Genomic DNA, 13,175 nt, shown 5'->3' on the forward strand with positions numbered 1-13,175 from the left:
TGTAAGTGCCTAGTTGGCCTTGAAATGTCTCATTTGGTTGCTTTGCTAAAACATTTCTCATAGGAATTCTTTGTCAGCATTTTCATAATCTGTTAACTTTTTTCCAAGTCTCACCATTGGAAGCAGAGGTGCCCGAGTAACACCATCAGTAGTTGTAGGGATATGAAGAGCCACTGCTGCTGCCAGTGGTAGTACCTGGCTGTGTTAGGACCCTTAAACTTCAAAGGGGTTTGTATACCACCAGCACTACAAATGCTACTGTTTGAGAGCCCTTTGTCTACACTATTCGGGAATAATGCACGTTTCCTTTTTCTGTCTCGAACTAGACTAACTTAATGACTGTTTTAACACCTGGATAGATTTACTGTTGTGCAAGCTGAAGATGTGACCCTGGTTTTATCACAGAGAACTTTAATGTGTTTCACGCTAGTGTCTGCTTTGTTGTTTAGAAAAAATGTGAGTTTTGGGCTGTCCTGTAAAATTCAGAATTTTATCATAAAAAATCTTGGGTTGAGAAGCATTTGAGTTAAGTGGTCATGCATTTAGTATGAGTGACCATTATGTCAAAGGCAGTAAGCAGAGCTTTGTGAACTCTGCAAATTTCGGTTCATGGAAATGAATCTTAACAGTGCAGGGATGGAAGTTACATCTTAAGTAAATCTGAAGTTAGCCAAAACCCTATCCTATCACAAAAACCTGAGCAGTTTTGTTTACTTCTGTGGAGGAAGAGAAGTTAGGAGAGATACCAATCTAATTCCTAATCTAAGTTTTTTTTTAAAATTTCTCAATAAAAAAATGTTCTGAAGTTAACTAAGAATATACTTAGCCAGTGTTTTAAGTGAAGCATTTGGAGTAAGCGCATTATATAACTAGTGTTGATGCTTCTTAGCATGAAGATGAGAGCCTTAAAATGGTGAAATTGTAATAATTCTTACTTGTTTCAATAATTTACTAATCTTGCATTCCAGTAACTGAGCTTTTTTTGAGGAGGTTGTAAGATAATATGTTACCAACACAAGGGGTTGTAAATATCATATTCCTCTGTACATTCCCTCAATTTGGACCATCTGCTGTCATCTAGTTTACAATATCCTGGTTCAATAATTGCTTCATAGCTTCCTATTCTGCTTTTTTCCCATTCAAAAGCTGCCTGTTACTACCTCAGCAATACTGCTAGAATATACCATAGCATTTTGGACAGGTTAACACAAAAATTTTGCATTTCTTGACTCTTGCAACTTTAACTGCAGAATACTGTGATTAAATATGCAGGGAGGTGGTGTGTGTTTGTTTGTTTGTTTTGTGTTTTTTTTTATTTTTAATTGTTTGTTTGTTTGGTTTGGTTTGGTTTTGGGTTTTGTTTCTGGGGTTTTTTTTGGGCGGTGGGGTGGGCTTTGTCCCATCACTGAAGCTTATTTCAAGGTCAGGTCTAGATACTTGATAGAGATCTTTGTTGATACCTGAGGTCAAGTTAGTGGGAGTTGTAATTCATTTCAATTAATTTAAGTTTGTAAGCTTGTATAATAATATCTTCCTGAGTTGATCTGTGTTTGGAAGTCTCTGTTGAAGACATTCCATATATCGTAAATAAAAAAATGTGAGAAGAATGTTACTGTAATTTTTTTCCCCTATTAGATTCTAGAAAATAATAAAACATTCTTTGGTTTTACTGGAAGAAAAAAAAGAAATAATTTGCTTATCTAAGAATATATGACATTAGGTTATAAGTCTGCAAGATGTATGCTAAGCTTCCATCAAAATCAATTTTTCAATACTTCCTTTGCAAGTTTCACGCATTGTTTTAGAAGAGTGGGATAATACCAAAATATCATACACCAGTGGGAGATGGTAAAGATGAAATGCTGATTTTCATGGGAATTGCTATACTGTGCATCTTGTGCATGTATAAACATTATCTATGCATATGTTTATGTATACATATAACATCAATTTTGCAAACTGTTTGTAGTTTGCTTAATTTTTAAATTGAATTTGAGAAACAAATTCCATGCTTATTAAAATCCAGTACAAGAGTTAACCAAGTCAAATAGAAAGGTATGAATGATGTCATACAATACAATTTATGGATCCATCTCTGAAGGTTATATACTATATTTCCTAGTAGACAGTATTTTTAAGGCCATACAATCCTGAAAACATGAAGTGAATTTTGTACATGTTACTTTAAATTTTTTGCATATTTTAATGATACTTTTCAACAATATGTAGCACTGGGCTATTTTATGTATGAAGTTTGAATGTAGGCACTGTCAGAAAAACTTCTAACAGTTCTATTAAGTAAAAAAATATTTGTCACAGCAGCAAAGAGTTAAAATATTCTGTACTACTTTCAGAATGGTATGGAATATTTGTCCTTTATTATAACTTTCTTCAAAAGAAAATACTACTTGCAGACTAATTAGATCATCTGTTTCTTTTAACTTGTTTCATCTGGATATTGACAATTAGGTCAATGCTGTCTGATTTGTGTTGATTAGAAAAAAGTCTTGATCCTTATTCTCTTGTATCTTTTCATGTCCTAGGTTCCTAAACCAGTAGACTACTCTTCACAACTGTGGTGAGTCTCTGTCTAGTCTTACAAGAATCTCTCTGAAAGAAGCAGTCATAGAAAGAGAACTGTGTTTATTACAATTTAATTTATATTGGTTTAACCTTCCTAGGCTTCTGAAGAAGGCATTGTGTAATGGTTTGGGAAAGCAACACCATGCATTGCCTAAAAGTATTTCTGATGTAATAAAGTGCTTAATGATTTTGACATTTTGTTTACAAGTCTGTAGCTGTGCAGGCTTAGTCCCAGAGGTCTGAAATAGAATAGTAAGAGATGAACATAATATGAAACATGTAAGTAGATCTTACATGTTAAGTGAATAAAGAGGGGGAATAATGTTAAGTACATCTTGTCTCATGAATAATTCTGCATTTCCTTTAAAAAAGAAGAGAAGACTGTAGAGATATAAAAGGACAGTGGATCGAAACTACAACCACTGCTGGTCTGGGCCTTATGTAGTGTGTGAACTCTTTATCGGAATTTACCTCACTTCTCAAAAAGTCATAGTGATTTTGAGAGAACAGAATGAGTGTCACTTGTGTTCTTTCACTGGTTTTATGCTTTGTCATTTATATGCAAGTTTTGATTTCCTCTAGTTTGCCAAAAGTGAAATCAGAATCAGATTGAAACAAATATTGATTTTTCATAACAAGCCAAATAGAATGTTTAATATTTAAAATTGGTATTTTAAATTAAATTCTAGCATTTGCTCTATTTATGATTTGTTAGAAGAAAGCATATCATTGGGATCAGGTTGTCTTCTAGGATTTGTAATACTTAACTGAAAAATTACTTAAGGCTGAAACTTGCTGTAAAAAGTCATGTATTTTGTGATAAACTTCAAAATGCTTGTTCCCTGGTGTGTTTCATAAAATAACTATTTTTTATTTACAGCTCCCTTCTAATTGGTAGTGATGTATTAGTATGAAATTTTACATAGTAGTGTTCTGTGATATTGACTGCCTTTAGACTACTTTGTAAAATAAGCATAATTTCCCTGTAAGCTAGGTCACTTTCCTCAATTAACAGTTTAACCTCTAGTTTTGCAAATAAATGTCTGCTGACAGTCTCTCATGAAGTCCCACCCAAACCACTAAGGCAGATCAAGGGCACAAATCTGATTATGCAGTCAGGCTGCAGAATTGGTGACTTATCTGTCTTAGCTTTCAACTCGTAGCATCAGCTCTTTCAAATTTGGACATATTAGGCTGAAATTTTTTCTTTTTTAGTTGTGGATGTTTAGTCTACCCATTACATTTTAGCCTTTAGAGGTTATGAATAATTATGAAAACAAATAAAATAGTGCATTTGTAGAAATACCAAATTTCTGTATAGGTCTTTTTTTGACCTAATACACTACCACTGGCTGATTCTCTACTCTGTTAAGATAAATCCCACTAGAACTCAGGAAGGTTCAAAGGTTCTGGACCACTGTTTTATTGTTTCACTTGCAACACATCATTCAGAAAAACATTTGGATTTATGAGCTGTTCAAGCCAGTAGTCATTAAGCTAATGCTCAGGCTCGAGTACTTTCCTTAACAGGCATTGTGTTCAACACGTGCACAAGTACTGTTCTAATTAAGAATTCTTTCTGGCCCAGTGCGGAATTTTTTCATGCTTTATTCTTCATTCAAAGATCTGGAAGTGGCATTCAGTTGCAACTGATGTATTTTTAGGTCCCCATCATATGCAGAATATTGGGACTCTGCACTGCGTATCTGATAGACCTTTCTTTGGAGTTTTGAAAAAAAATCATAGGCAATTTTTATTGTTCTCTGTTCCAGGTTTGCAGGAGCAATGGAAAGATTGCAAGCAGAGAGTGAACTTATTAACAGAGTAAATAGCACTTACCTGGTGCGGCACAGGACCAAAGAGTCAGGAGAATATGCAATTAGTATTAAGTAAGTGTAGTAAGATGTCCTACAGAAAGTTTTCTTGTTCACATTTATGTCTAGATAATATTTGAAATAAATAAGGAAAAAAACCCCACCTATTTCAATTTATATAATCATATGCAGTCTTTAAGAGAGTTGATATAGGAAAACTGAAGTTGCTGACAAAAATACCCAGGATTTATAGTGCAAAAGTAGCAATGGTTTTATAATGCTGATGTAGCAAATGGGTCTACAAAAATTATGGTCTAGTATATTGGGTAAGAGTAAGCAAGTGTTTGGAGTGTAATGTGATCTGCTTCTCTGAAGTAAGAGTGTTTCATTGACTTCAGTGAGAACTTGTTGAAGCCCTTTGCATCTCAGACATTTCAGTAAAATGTTCATAAATTCTGTGGATGCAAATTATTGTGAGGGTCTTGTTTACTTTCATGTTGTTCATCAACATGAATATGAAAGTAAGAAATACATGGGAATTCCCAATTAGAATGAGCAGTTAGTTGTGACTTTTTTTCTGAATACAGATTACCTCTTCAGCTGTACTTTAATAAATATATTTGGTTAATTAGATGTCAACCTTCTTTTGGCACAGATATACATTTTGTCTTAAGAATTTATTCATGTGGTGTTATTGGGGCATGCCCTCAGGTAATTATTGATTGTGTCTGATTAAAAACACATTTATATTCATAAGTTATTCATTGCCCACAGGTACAATAACGAAGTGAAACACATCAAGATTTTAACAAGAGATGGCTTTTTCCACATTGCAGAAAACAGAAAATTTAAAAATTTAATGGTAAGCATTGATTAGGTTTTTAACAATGCACAATTTTCTATGTAGCTATTGCTGTTAGTGAGAGCTACTTCAGTTTGTGAAGTTACAGAAGGCTGTGAGAGTGAGAGATTTGAATTGTGTCTATACCTGCTAATAGGATAATTTTTTATATTTATGATTTATGTTCTAAATGATGGTAGTATGTGCTTAAAACTACACATTTATATTTAGGACTGGACTGTGTCCCTTGCAGTGATGTGGAAGAAAGGAGGAATTTGAATCCCATGCATCAGCCCACTATGCAGTTAGGCTGAATCTTGAAAGGACAATTTGATGTCTTTGGAAATCTTTATATAGTAATGATCGCTAAAAGTAGCTAGGTGAAGGTTCCTTCCCAGCCCAGCACATGTACACGTGTATTGCTGAACATAATGATACCTATTGATGTGTAAGTTCAGAGGTAGAAGGATATAAGGTGCAGCTGTGTCAGAGAGCCCAGAACTCAGGAGAGGCTGGTCTTCCTGCTCTTGGTGCACCAGGCAAAGAAGTGCAGCTAGAGAATGGGGCTGTCTAACTGCTAATAGCTCAGAAATCCTTGTTGGAATAATAGTAATCTGCAGTCAATATCGACTAGTCTAAACTAAAGCAACTGTGTGGCTACTTTGAACTTACACTCTGTGGCAGCAAACCACTCACTAGCAAACTATAGTAGTAAGACACAAAACATAGGCTCTCTCACTGACTTTCACTTCAACTATAGGCATAGTTCATTCCCAGAAAACAGAGTTCGGTGTTATAACTGCCCAGATCAGTGAGTTTTCAATGTTATGTCAGAGTCATCTTGTATAGGGAAGAAATTCCTTTTTTTGAACTTCAATTTTAAAGAATTTCTTAGCTCATTTTGCTCAGGCAAGACTCATAAATACAAGGTATCTGAATAAATTGCATTAATGCATTTGTAAAATTTTACTGCTTAAGCATTTTCTGATGCATTGTTAAAGGAAGCTTATTCAATATGTTTAGTGCAATCGATTGGATTAAAACTTACGCTGCAGCCTTCCTGCATGCATGTCCAAGTACTCTAAAACGATAAATAAAAATGAAGGACAATGCAAAACAAGAGTAGGGAGAGAAGCTTTAAAACCAGGAAGCCTTAGAAATTATTTTAATCTAACCACTGATACTCTGTAAAGCAAGAGCATTCTACAAGTGGTAAAAAATCAAGCAGAAATCTGTGCTTTGCCTGACCCTATTTGAAATAAGTGCTCATTAGAATGGGAAGAACATAAATTTCCTGATGAAGAATGCATCAAGCTGTTTCCGCACTCTAATGTCTTCATTTGACACTTAAAAACCAGTGAAGTGTTTAGTGTCAGGGCTGGGAACCCTGAGTTCTTATCGTTGGTAGCAACAGAAATTGTGGCGTTCCTCAAATGCATGAAGGAGATGGCTACTTAGTCTGCAAACACTACAAATGATGCACTAGAAACTAATGAGAACATATGAGCCCTCTCAGGATCTTGACAAAGCATCTGAGCTGGAGTCGCATGCTGCCAGATATCTTCTTATGACAATGATGCAGTTTAATGCACTGATGCAGGTTTTAAAATACAGTTGAATGATCAGAGATAGTACAGGACACAAACTTCGATAAAACGGAAACAAAAAGAATATGTATTGCGTCAAAGAATTGAGAGGACAAAAGAAATTTCTAGTGTAAAGGCCTCATTGCTACCAATTTAGCCTTGTTAACATTCAATTAGGAAAAAGTCATTTCAGAACTCAGTTTTAGGGTATTACGAATTCTGCCCTTGAGAGTTAAATAGACAAGTGGTAGTAGTGTTAGTACTGTTTGCATATGCTGTGGAACAACTGCTTTGTTCTGGGTAGATCCAAGAGAAAAAGTAACAGTGTCTGGAAGAAAAGAGGAGCAAAAGTAGTCTGAGTAGAACTGGGAGCAGAAGAGAGACAAAGCCAGCAGCCATGGAAACCTAAAGTAGTGATCTGCAGTGACACAGTGTTCTGTGCTACTTTGGAGGTAACAAAAGTAGAACAGCTCGTACATAGTTCTCACAGTACATTTGAAAAAACTTTCATAAGAGTAATTAAAATGTGCTGAATGTGTAAAGCAGGCCAAGGTGCAGTGAAAGGTCAGCTCTGCTGCTGATGTGGATCATGGTAATGTGACAGACTCCTGGGGAGGCCCATCCACACTGGCAGGGGCTACTTACCTTACCTGTTTGTAAGCTTGCTACTGTGATTTTTGCAATGAATGTTTTAGAGGCTGGTTGTTTGTTGACTGTTTTCATGGAAGAATGGTATTAAAAACTAAACTTTTAAAAGCAACTGAATTTTTGTGACCCAAAGTAAATTTTTCCTCGGTTTCGAACTGTTTTACTCATTTTTCCAACAGATAAAATCTGTCCAGTTGAAATTCTTAATATCTTTACCAAACAGCATAATTCTTACAGACTTACGTGGTGCAAAAAGCTAACAAAAGTTTCATACTAATTATTCTTCCATTTATCCAGATATCCTACTTTGAATGCTGCTTACTTACAAATCACCCTCTCTGTTGCCTTGGTAATTTGAATGTCTGGGTACTCAGTGATGATATGTGACAGAAAATTTGGTTGCTGACATTGTAGCTTGCGTGCTGTGCTGATATCAGACAACAAAGCCCAAACAGTTCTTAGTGTCCGGGCCTTTATGCTTGCTTGGAGTGCCTGGCAGATCTGTGATTATGGACTGTTAAAAGCAGGTGTAGATTTTACTTAGCTTTGGACTCTGCCTTAGAAGCAGTTTCAGAGACTTGCAACAGCTCGCAGCATGGGGAGCGAAGTGTTCCAGAGTTCAGAAGATAATCTTCAGACTGTTGTCAAGAACTTAAGGTTTATGCACCAGATCTTGGACTAAACAATTCGAGAGTCATTTTGTTTGGCTGATGTAGGCTGCTGTAAGCTAGTAATTTTGTTAATTTTTTTTTTTTTTTAAACTAGAAGGAAATGATTGAACACAGTACTATTTCCTTATTTTGACCTAAGCTTGGCTTGGTCAACTTTGATTTTGGAAATCTGAATGTAAGTAAGTAGAATGGAGTGACTGAGTTACTGGTAGGAATGAAGGGTTTACAGTAAATACATTGCTTTGTGCTTGCATTTCTGAAGAGTGAAATCCCACAGCTGAAGTATCATTAATCAAATGAAATATGTTTGCCTTGAATTGTCTGGTCACTTTTAATCTTATTCTAGGCTCTGTGTACAAACTGTGTGATATTGACATTATTAGGGCTAATTCAAATATAAGAGACAATGGCAGGGGTTGAAGATTGCGAAGGAATAACACGAGCTGTTAGTACTTTGATGGGAGTTGCCTTCTTTAGAATAGAAGCTAAAGTAACTTATCTCCTTGAATAAGCTATTTGAGCCAGTTTTTTATATTTTCATATATATATGTGTGCATGCGCATATATATAAAATTTGTGCATATATATAAAATTTGTCTCTGTGTGTCTCTGTGTGTGCATATGTATGTTTGTATATATATGCACACATATACACACACAGAGACAAATTTTTGGATTGGGCCCAAGGAGAATGTGAAATGCTGGATTTTTCAGCCAGTGTGTGCTATCTGAAAAAAACCTCCAACCAACAGCCCCACCCCTACCCCCCCAGCTTATTTTAATGGCAGAGCCTTGAAAGTTTTACAATGTCTGTGTATCTGCTCATTAAGTTGCTGTTGACTTATATGCTTACATGCAAGCCTTATGCTTTATTTTGGATTTGTGTACTTACAAATGCATTTGTGGATAAACATCACTTATCATTGCAAAAGAAATTTGAGAAAACAAAGAAAGTTACCATTATATACTTAACAGGCAGCTGACCTTGCCTTCTGCCTGACTTCAGAAAAGTAAATACATGCTCAGTCTGGCTCAAAGGAGCATTAAGTGTTGACTCTGACAATGAGGTTTTACTTAGAATAACCCCAAGAAAATCCAGTTAAGTGGCAGTGTAAAAGCAGTCAGTATTTAGGATACTTGATTTTTTAAAAATAAACATGTACTGTTTATAATACATGTTGTATTATAAAATAAGGTTACTTGTATGATAAAACGGTCATTGACTGTACACCAGAATGTTGAAAAGGATGTGATTTCAATTTCCAATGACATAGTATTTTTCCTTTCTGAAAGGAACTAGTAGAATACTATAAGCACCACTCTCTCAAAGAAGGCTTTAGAAGTTTGGATACTACTCTTGAATTTCCATACAAAGAATCTGAAAACTCAGTGGGACAAAGGAGTAACAGAACAGGTGGCAACTGTGAGTATTATAGATTTTTGTATATTATTTTCTCTCCTATAAATATTAAAAGGACAAGGTACTTTGAACATCTTAATTTTCCATTTTTGACATATAGCTAATTAATATGGTAATGCTTTTAGCTAGGATTTTTTGAAGCTAAGCAGATTGAGATCTGCCAGGAGGTTTATAAACATGTCTAGCAAGTTTGTCTTGCTGCCAAACTTAAAATCTCCCTGATATTCAAAAATCTATTACGCATGCTGGTGAGAGATTAAACTGCATCCTGCCTAGTTTTTTCAGACATTTGCATACACGCAGCTACAAGTGTTAATAATATCTGTGACAATTTCGGATCCTTAAAAAGGGATTTAAATAAATCAGTCTCGTAGTGTAGCCTTATGAAGTAGCATCTCAGTAATACCACATAAATTTCTCAAAAAAACCATTACATTTACTGTATCATAATTATTTTTATGCCTGCCTTTTAACCTTAAATGTTTATTACAGGCCTCTAAGCTTCTGAAAGTTAATGAACTACTGTAGAGTGTAAATAGCAGTTAAGTTTTGAAGTTTAGAAGTAAACTGAGAAGATTTACAATGCATGTGGTATCCTTTATTTAACCTATTACAACTTAAGTGGAAGTTAGCATGATTTTTAGGACACGTACAAGTTCAATGTTAATGATGAAAACTACCACATGGCTGGCCTCTGGGAAGTATGTAATGTTTCTGTCAAAGAGCAAATATTAGATCTGCTGTTCTGCAGACAATGGCTGTATCTTTGTACTGCAACAGATAATAAGACAAAAATAAAAATTAATGGGGATTTTAACAATATGAAGACTGCTGTGAAAGACCATAGAGTCTGGTCTAGTCTTTGTGATGATGAAAGCTGGCTGTGTTACTTTCATTTGCTGTGTTTGTGAGCTTTTGTTTATTTGCTTGCCTCTGTTCCATGACATTTCTTATAACTTTGGAGACTTTCTTCCTCTCTTAATTAAAGTGAAGATAATTTAGAACAGATGATTGTAAGAAACCAATGTGTGTGTCTGTGCATTTTGTTTGCTCTGTCTCTATCTCCCAGTTCCTCTTTATTGCTTCCATTTCTGTTTTCTTTGACTGCTTCCCAGGATTTCAGTCGATTGTCTCCCTGCTGTGCTGTATCTCAGTACACCTCTGTTCTTGGTGAATTTATCTGTCCTGTCCTTTCTTCTCCCTTTAGCTTGTGATCTCCCTTTGCTTTTCTCTTCCTCTTGTCATCTCTCATGCTTTCCTCATCCCTTGCCTCCTTGCAGCATTGAGGCTTGAACTGTTGACAGGATATGCCCTGCTTAATTTACTTTGCATTTGCTTTCGTTATTAATGACTGTGAGCAGAACCAATTTGTTTTCTTTCGTTTCTTAGGCCAGTTACAATGTATCTATAGTGTCCACCAACTTATTAGTCTGGAAGAGCATTAACTCAATTGTTTCATGCTTTACAGGTGTTGTGGTTTAAGCCCAGCTGGTAACAAAGCACCACGCAGCTGCTTGCTCACTCCCCCACCCTGGCCACGGTGGGACAAGGAGAAAATAGAAAGGCAGGCTCATGGGTCGAGATAAGGACTGGGAGGGATCACTCACCTCTTAGGGTCGCGGGCAAAAGACAGGCGCAACTTGGGGAAGAAACAAAACCAATTTAATTTACTACGAGTCAAAACAAACCAAGGCTATTAGGAAGCAAAACCGAACCTGAGAACACCTTCCCCCCACCCCTCCCTCCTTCCCGCCTCAACCCCACTCCCGGTTCTCTCTCCCTCCTCCCCCCGGCGGCGCAGGGGAACAGGGGATGGGGGTTGGGGTCGGCTCGCCACACCTGGTCTCTGCCGCTCCTTCCTCCTCAGGGGGAGGAGGACTCCACACTCGGCCCCTGCTCCGCCGCGGGGTCCCTCCCGCGGGAGACAGTCAGTCCTCCACGAACTTCTCCAGCGTGGGTCCTTTCCGCGGGCCGCAGTTCCTCACAAACTTCCCTGGCGTGGGTCCTTTCCGCGGGCCGCAGCTCTTCGCGAACTTCCCTGGCGTGGGTCCTTTCCGCGGGCCGATCGTCAGTCACACGCTGCTCCAGCGCGGGCTTTCCCATGGAGTCACGGCCATCCTGGGGGGCCTCCGCTCCCCCGCTCCCCTCCGTGGGCCGGGGGGGGACAGCCTGCCGTCTCACCACGGGCTGCGGGGGCATCCACCTCCTCAGGCGCCCCTCCTTCCTCACTGACCTCGGGATCTGCAGAGGGGTTCCTCTCACATTCCAATCCCCCTGCTGACTGCACGTTCCCCTTCTCAAATCTGTTCTCCCAGAGGCGCTACCGCCGTCGCTGGCGGGCTCGGCCTGGGCCAGAGGCGGGTCCGGCTTGGAGCCGGGGAAGCTTCCAGCAGCTTCTCACAGGAGCCACCCCTGCGGCCCCTCCCTGGCCACCAAAAAAATCCCTGCACCACACAAACCCTTAACAACAGGATACAAGACTTACAGTACATCCTCATTACCTTCAGTCCACATGCCAAAAAACCCATCTCCTTTAACAAGATCTTTTAGGCAGTATATGGAAGAGCAAGAGAAATGAGTGTGGGATGCTCTCATTTTAGTCAAGGGGATGAGAAAGTGCATCTCTGCTGCAGTAAATACCAGCCATTTAATGTTACAAACTATGCTGGTGGGAACTGGCAGGTTTTGTCTTAGGCCAAACTGATCAAAAATCCCTCTCAATTTTCAGACTCTTCATATAAAATCTAATAGATTTCCACAATTGTGCTAACCTACCTAGATTGATTCTGGATGACACTTTCATTTAATGGATTTGGCAGTTTTCTTTTAAAGTGTTAGCATGTCCCCATGAGTGTGGGGGTTTTTTTGTTTGTTTGATTTGTTTTTTTTTTTAAGCAACATTTCCATGATTAACAGCCCATCTGTGAGTCACGCTGCTCAGTTTTATAGCTATCCTGTTAGTTTTTACAAAGTTAATGTTAGAATAACTATATATCTAGGCTGTGTAAACCCTGCTGGGCTGAATTTGGAAAAAAGTTGGTTAACTTTAGGCTGCAGTTTTGTTTTCCTTAGTAGAGGAAGCAAATAAGTCATGGGGCAGTGGTTGGACATTGAGTTGACTTCATAGCCCTCAGTGAGAACAGCCACACAGCTGGTTTTTTGACCTCTTCCCACTTTCCCCATTTTTTTTCAGTTGTGCAGCTACTTGGTGTCACATTCACCATATTTTAGCAAGCATGGGGCTGAAACTAGTGAATACAATGGACTTTGGCAGTTTGAAGATGATTTTAAGGAGGTTTTGGGTTTCAACTCAGTATTTTGTGCTATACTGTTCACATGACTGTATCTGGATTTTTGATGAGGCCATCTTTTGAAAAAGACATCAGCTGCTTATTCAAAACAGCTGGTATTTAGCATATATAATTGACAGAATAAGTGGGAAAAGTGTTTCTAAAAAACATGAGTTGAACCACTGTAGACTTTGACAGAGTTTTATCATTTTCTGCTGGCAAAGTCTTTGAGCTGCTGTGAAATTAAATGGCAATACCAAATTAACTGTACTTTCTAGAATAATGTGAGAAAGGATTATATTCATCTTTTGTAATTGTTGTG

At 37.7% G+C, this 13,175-nt stretch overlaps 1 protein-coding gene across 7 annotated transcripts in view; it reads left to right on the top strand.

The window, feature by feature from the left end:
- Window positions 1-13,175, top strand: part of VAV3 (vav guanine nucleotide exchange factor 3) — a 183,258-nt gene that overhangs the window by 156,866 nt on the left and 13,217 nt on the right. For all 7 annotated transcript variants that reach the window (XM_052800935.1, XM_052800929.1, XM_052800932.1 and 4 more), the window contains 4 exons: window positions 2,544-2,578; window positions 4,356-4,472; window positions 5,172-5,259; window positions 9,437-9,566. In XM_052800935.1, coding sequence (XP_052656895.1) covers window positions 2,544-2,578; window positions 4,356-4,472; window positions 5,172-5,259; window positions 9,437-9,566 — 370 coding nt within the window. The remainder of the gene's footprint in view (window positions 1-2,543; window positions 2,579-4,355; window positions 4,473-5,171; window positions 5,260-9,436; window positions 9,567-13,175) is intronic.

This window comes from Harpia harpyja, chromosome 11 (genome assembly GCF_026419915.1).
Source record: "Harpia harpyja isolate bHarHar1 chromosome 11, bHarHar1 primary haplotype, whole genome shotgun sequence".
Lineage (NCBI taxonomy): Eukaryota > Metazoa > Chordata > Aves > Accipitriformes > Accipitridae > Harpia > Harpia harpyja.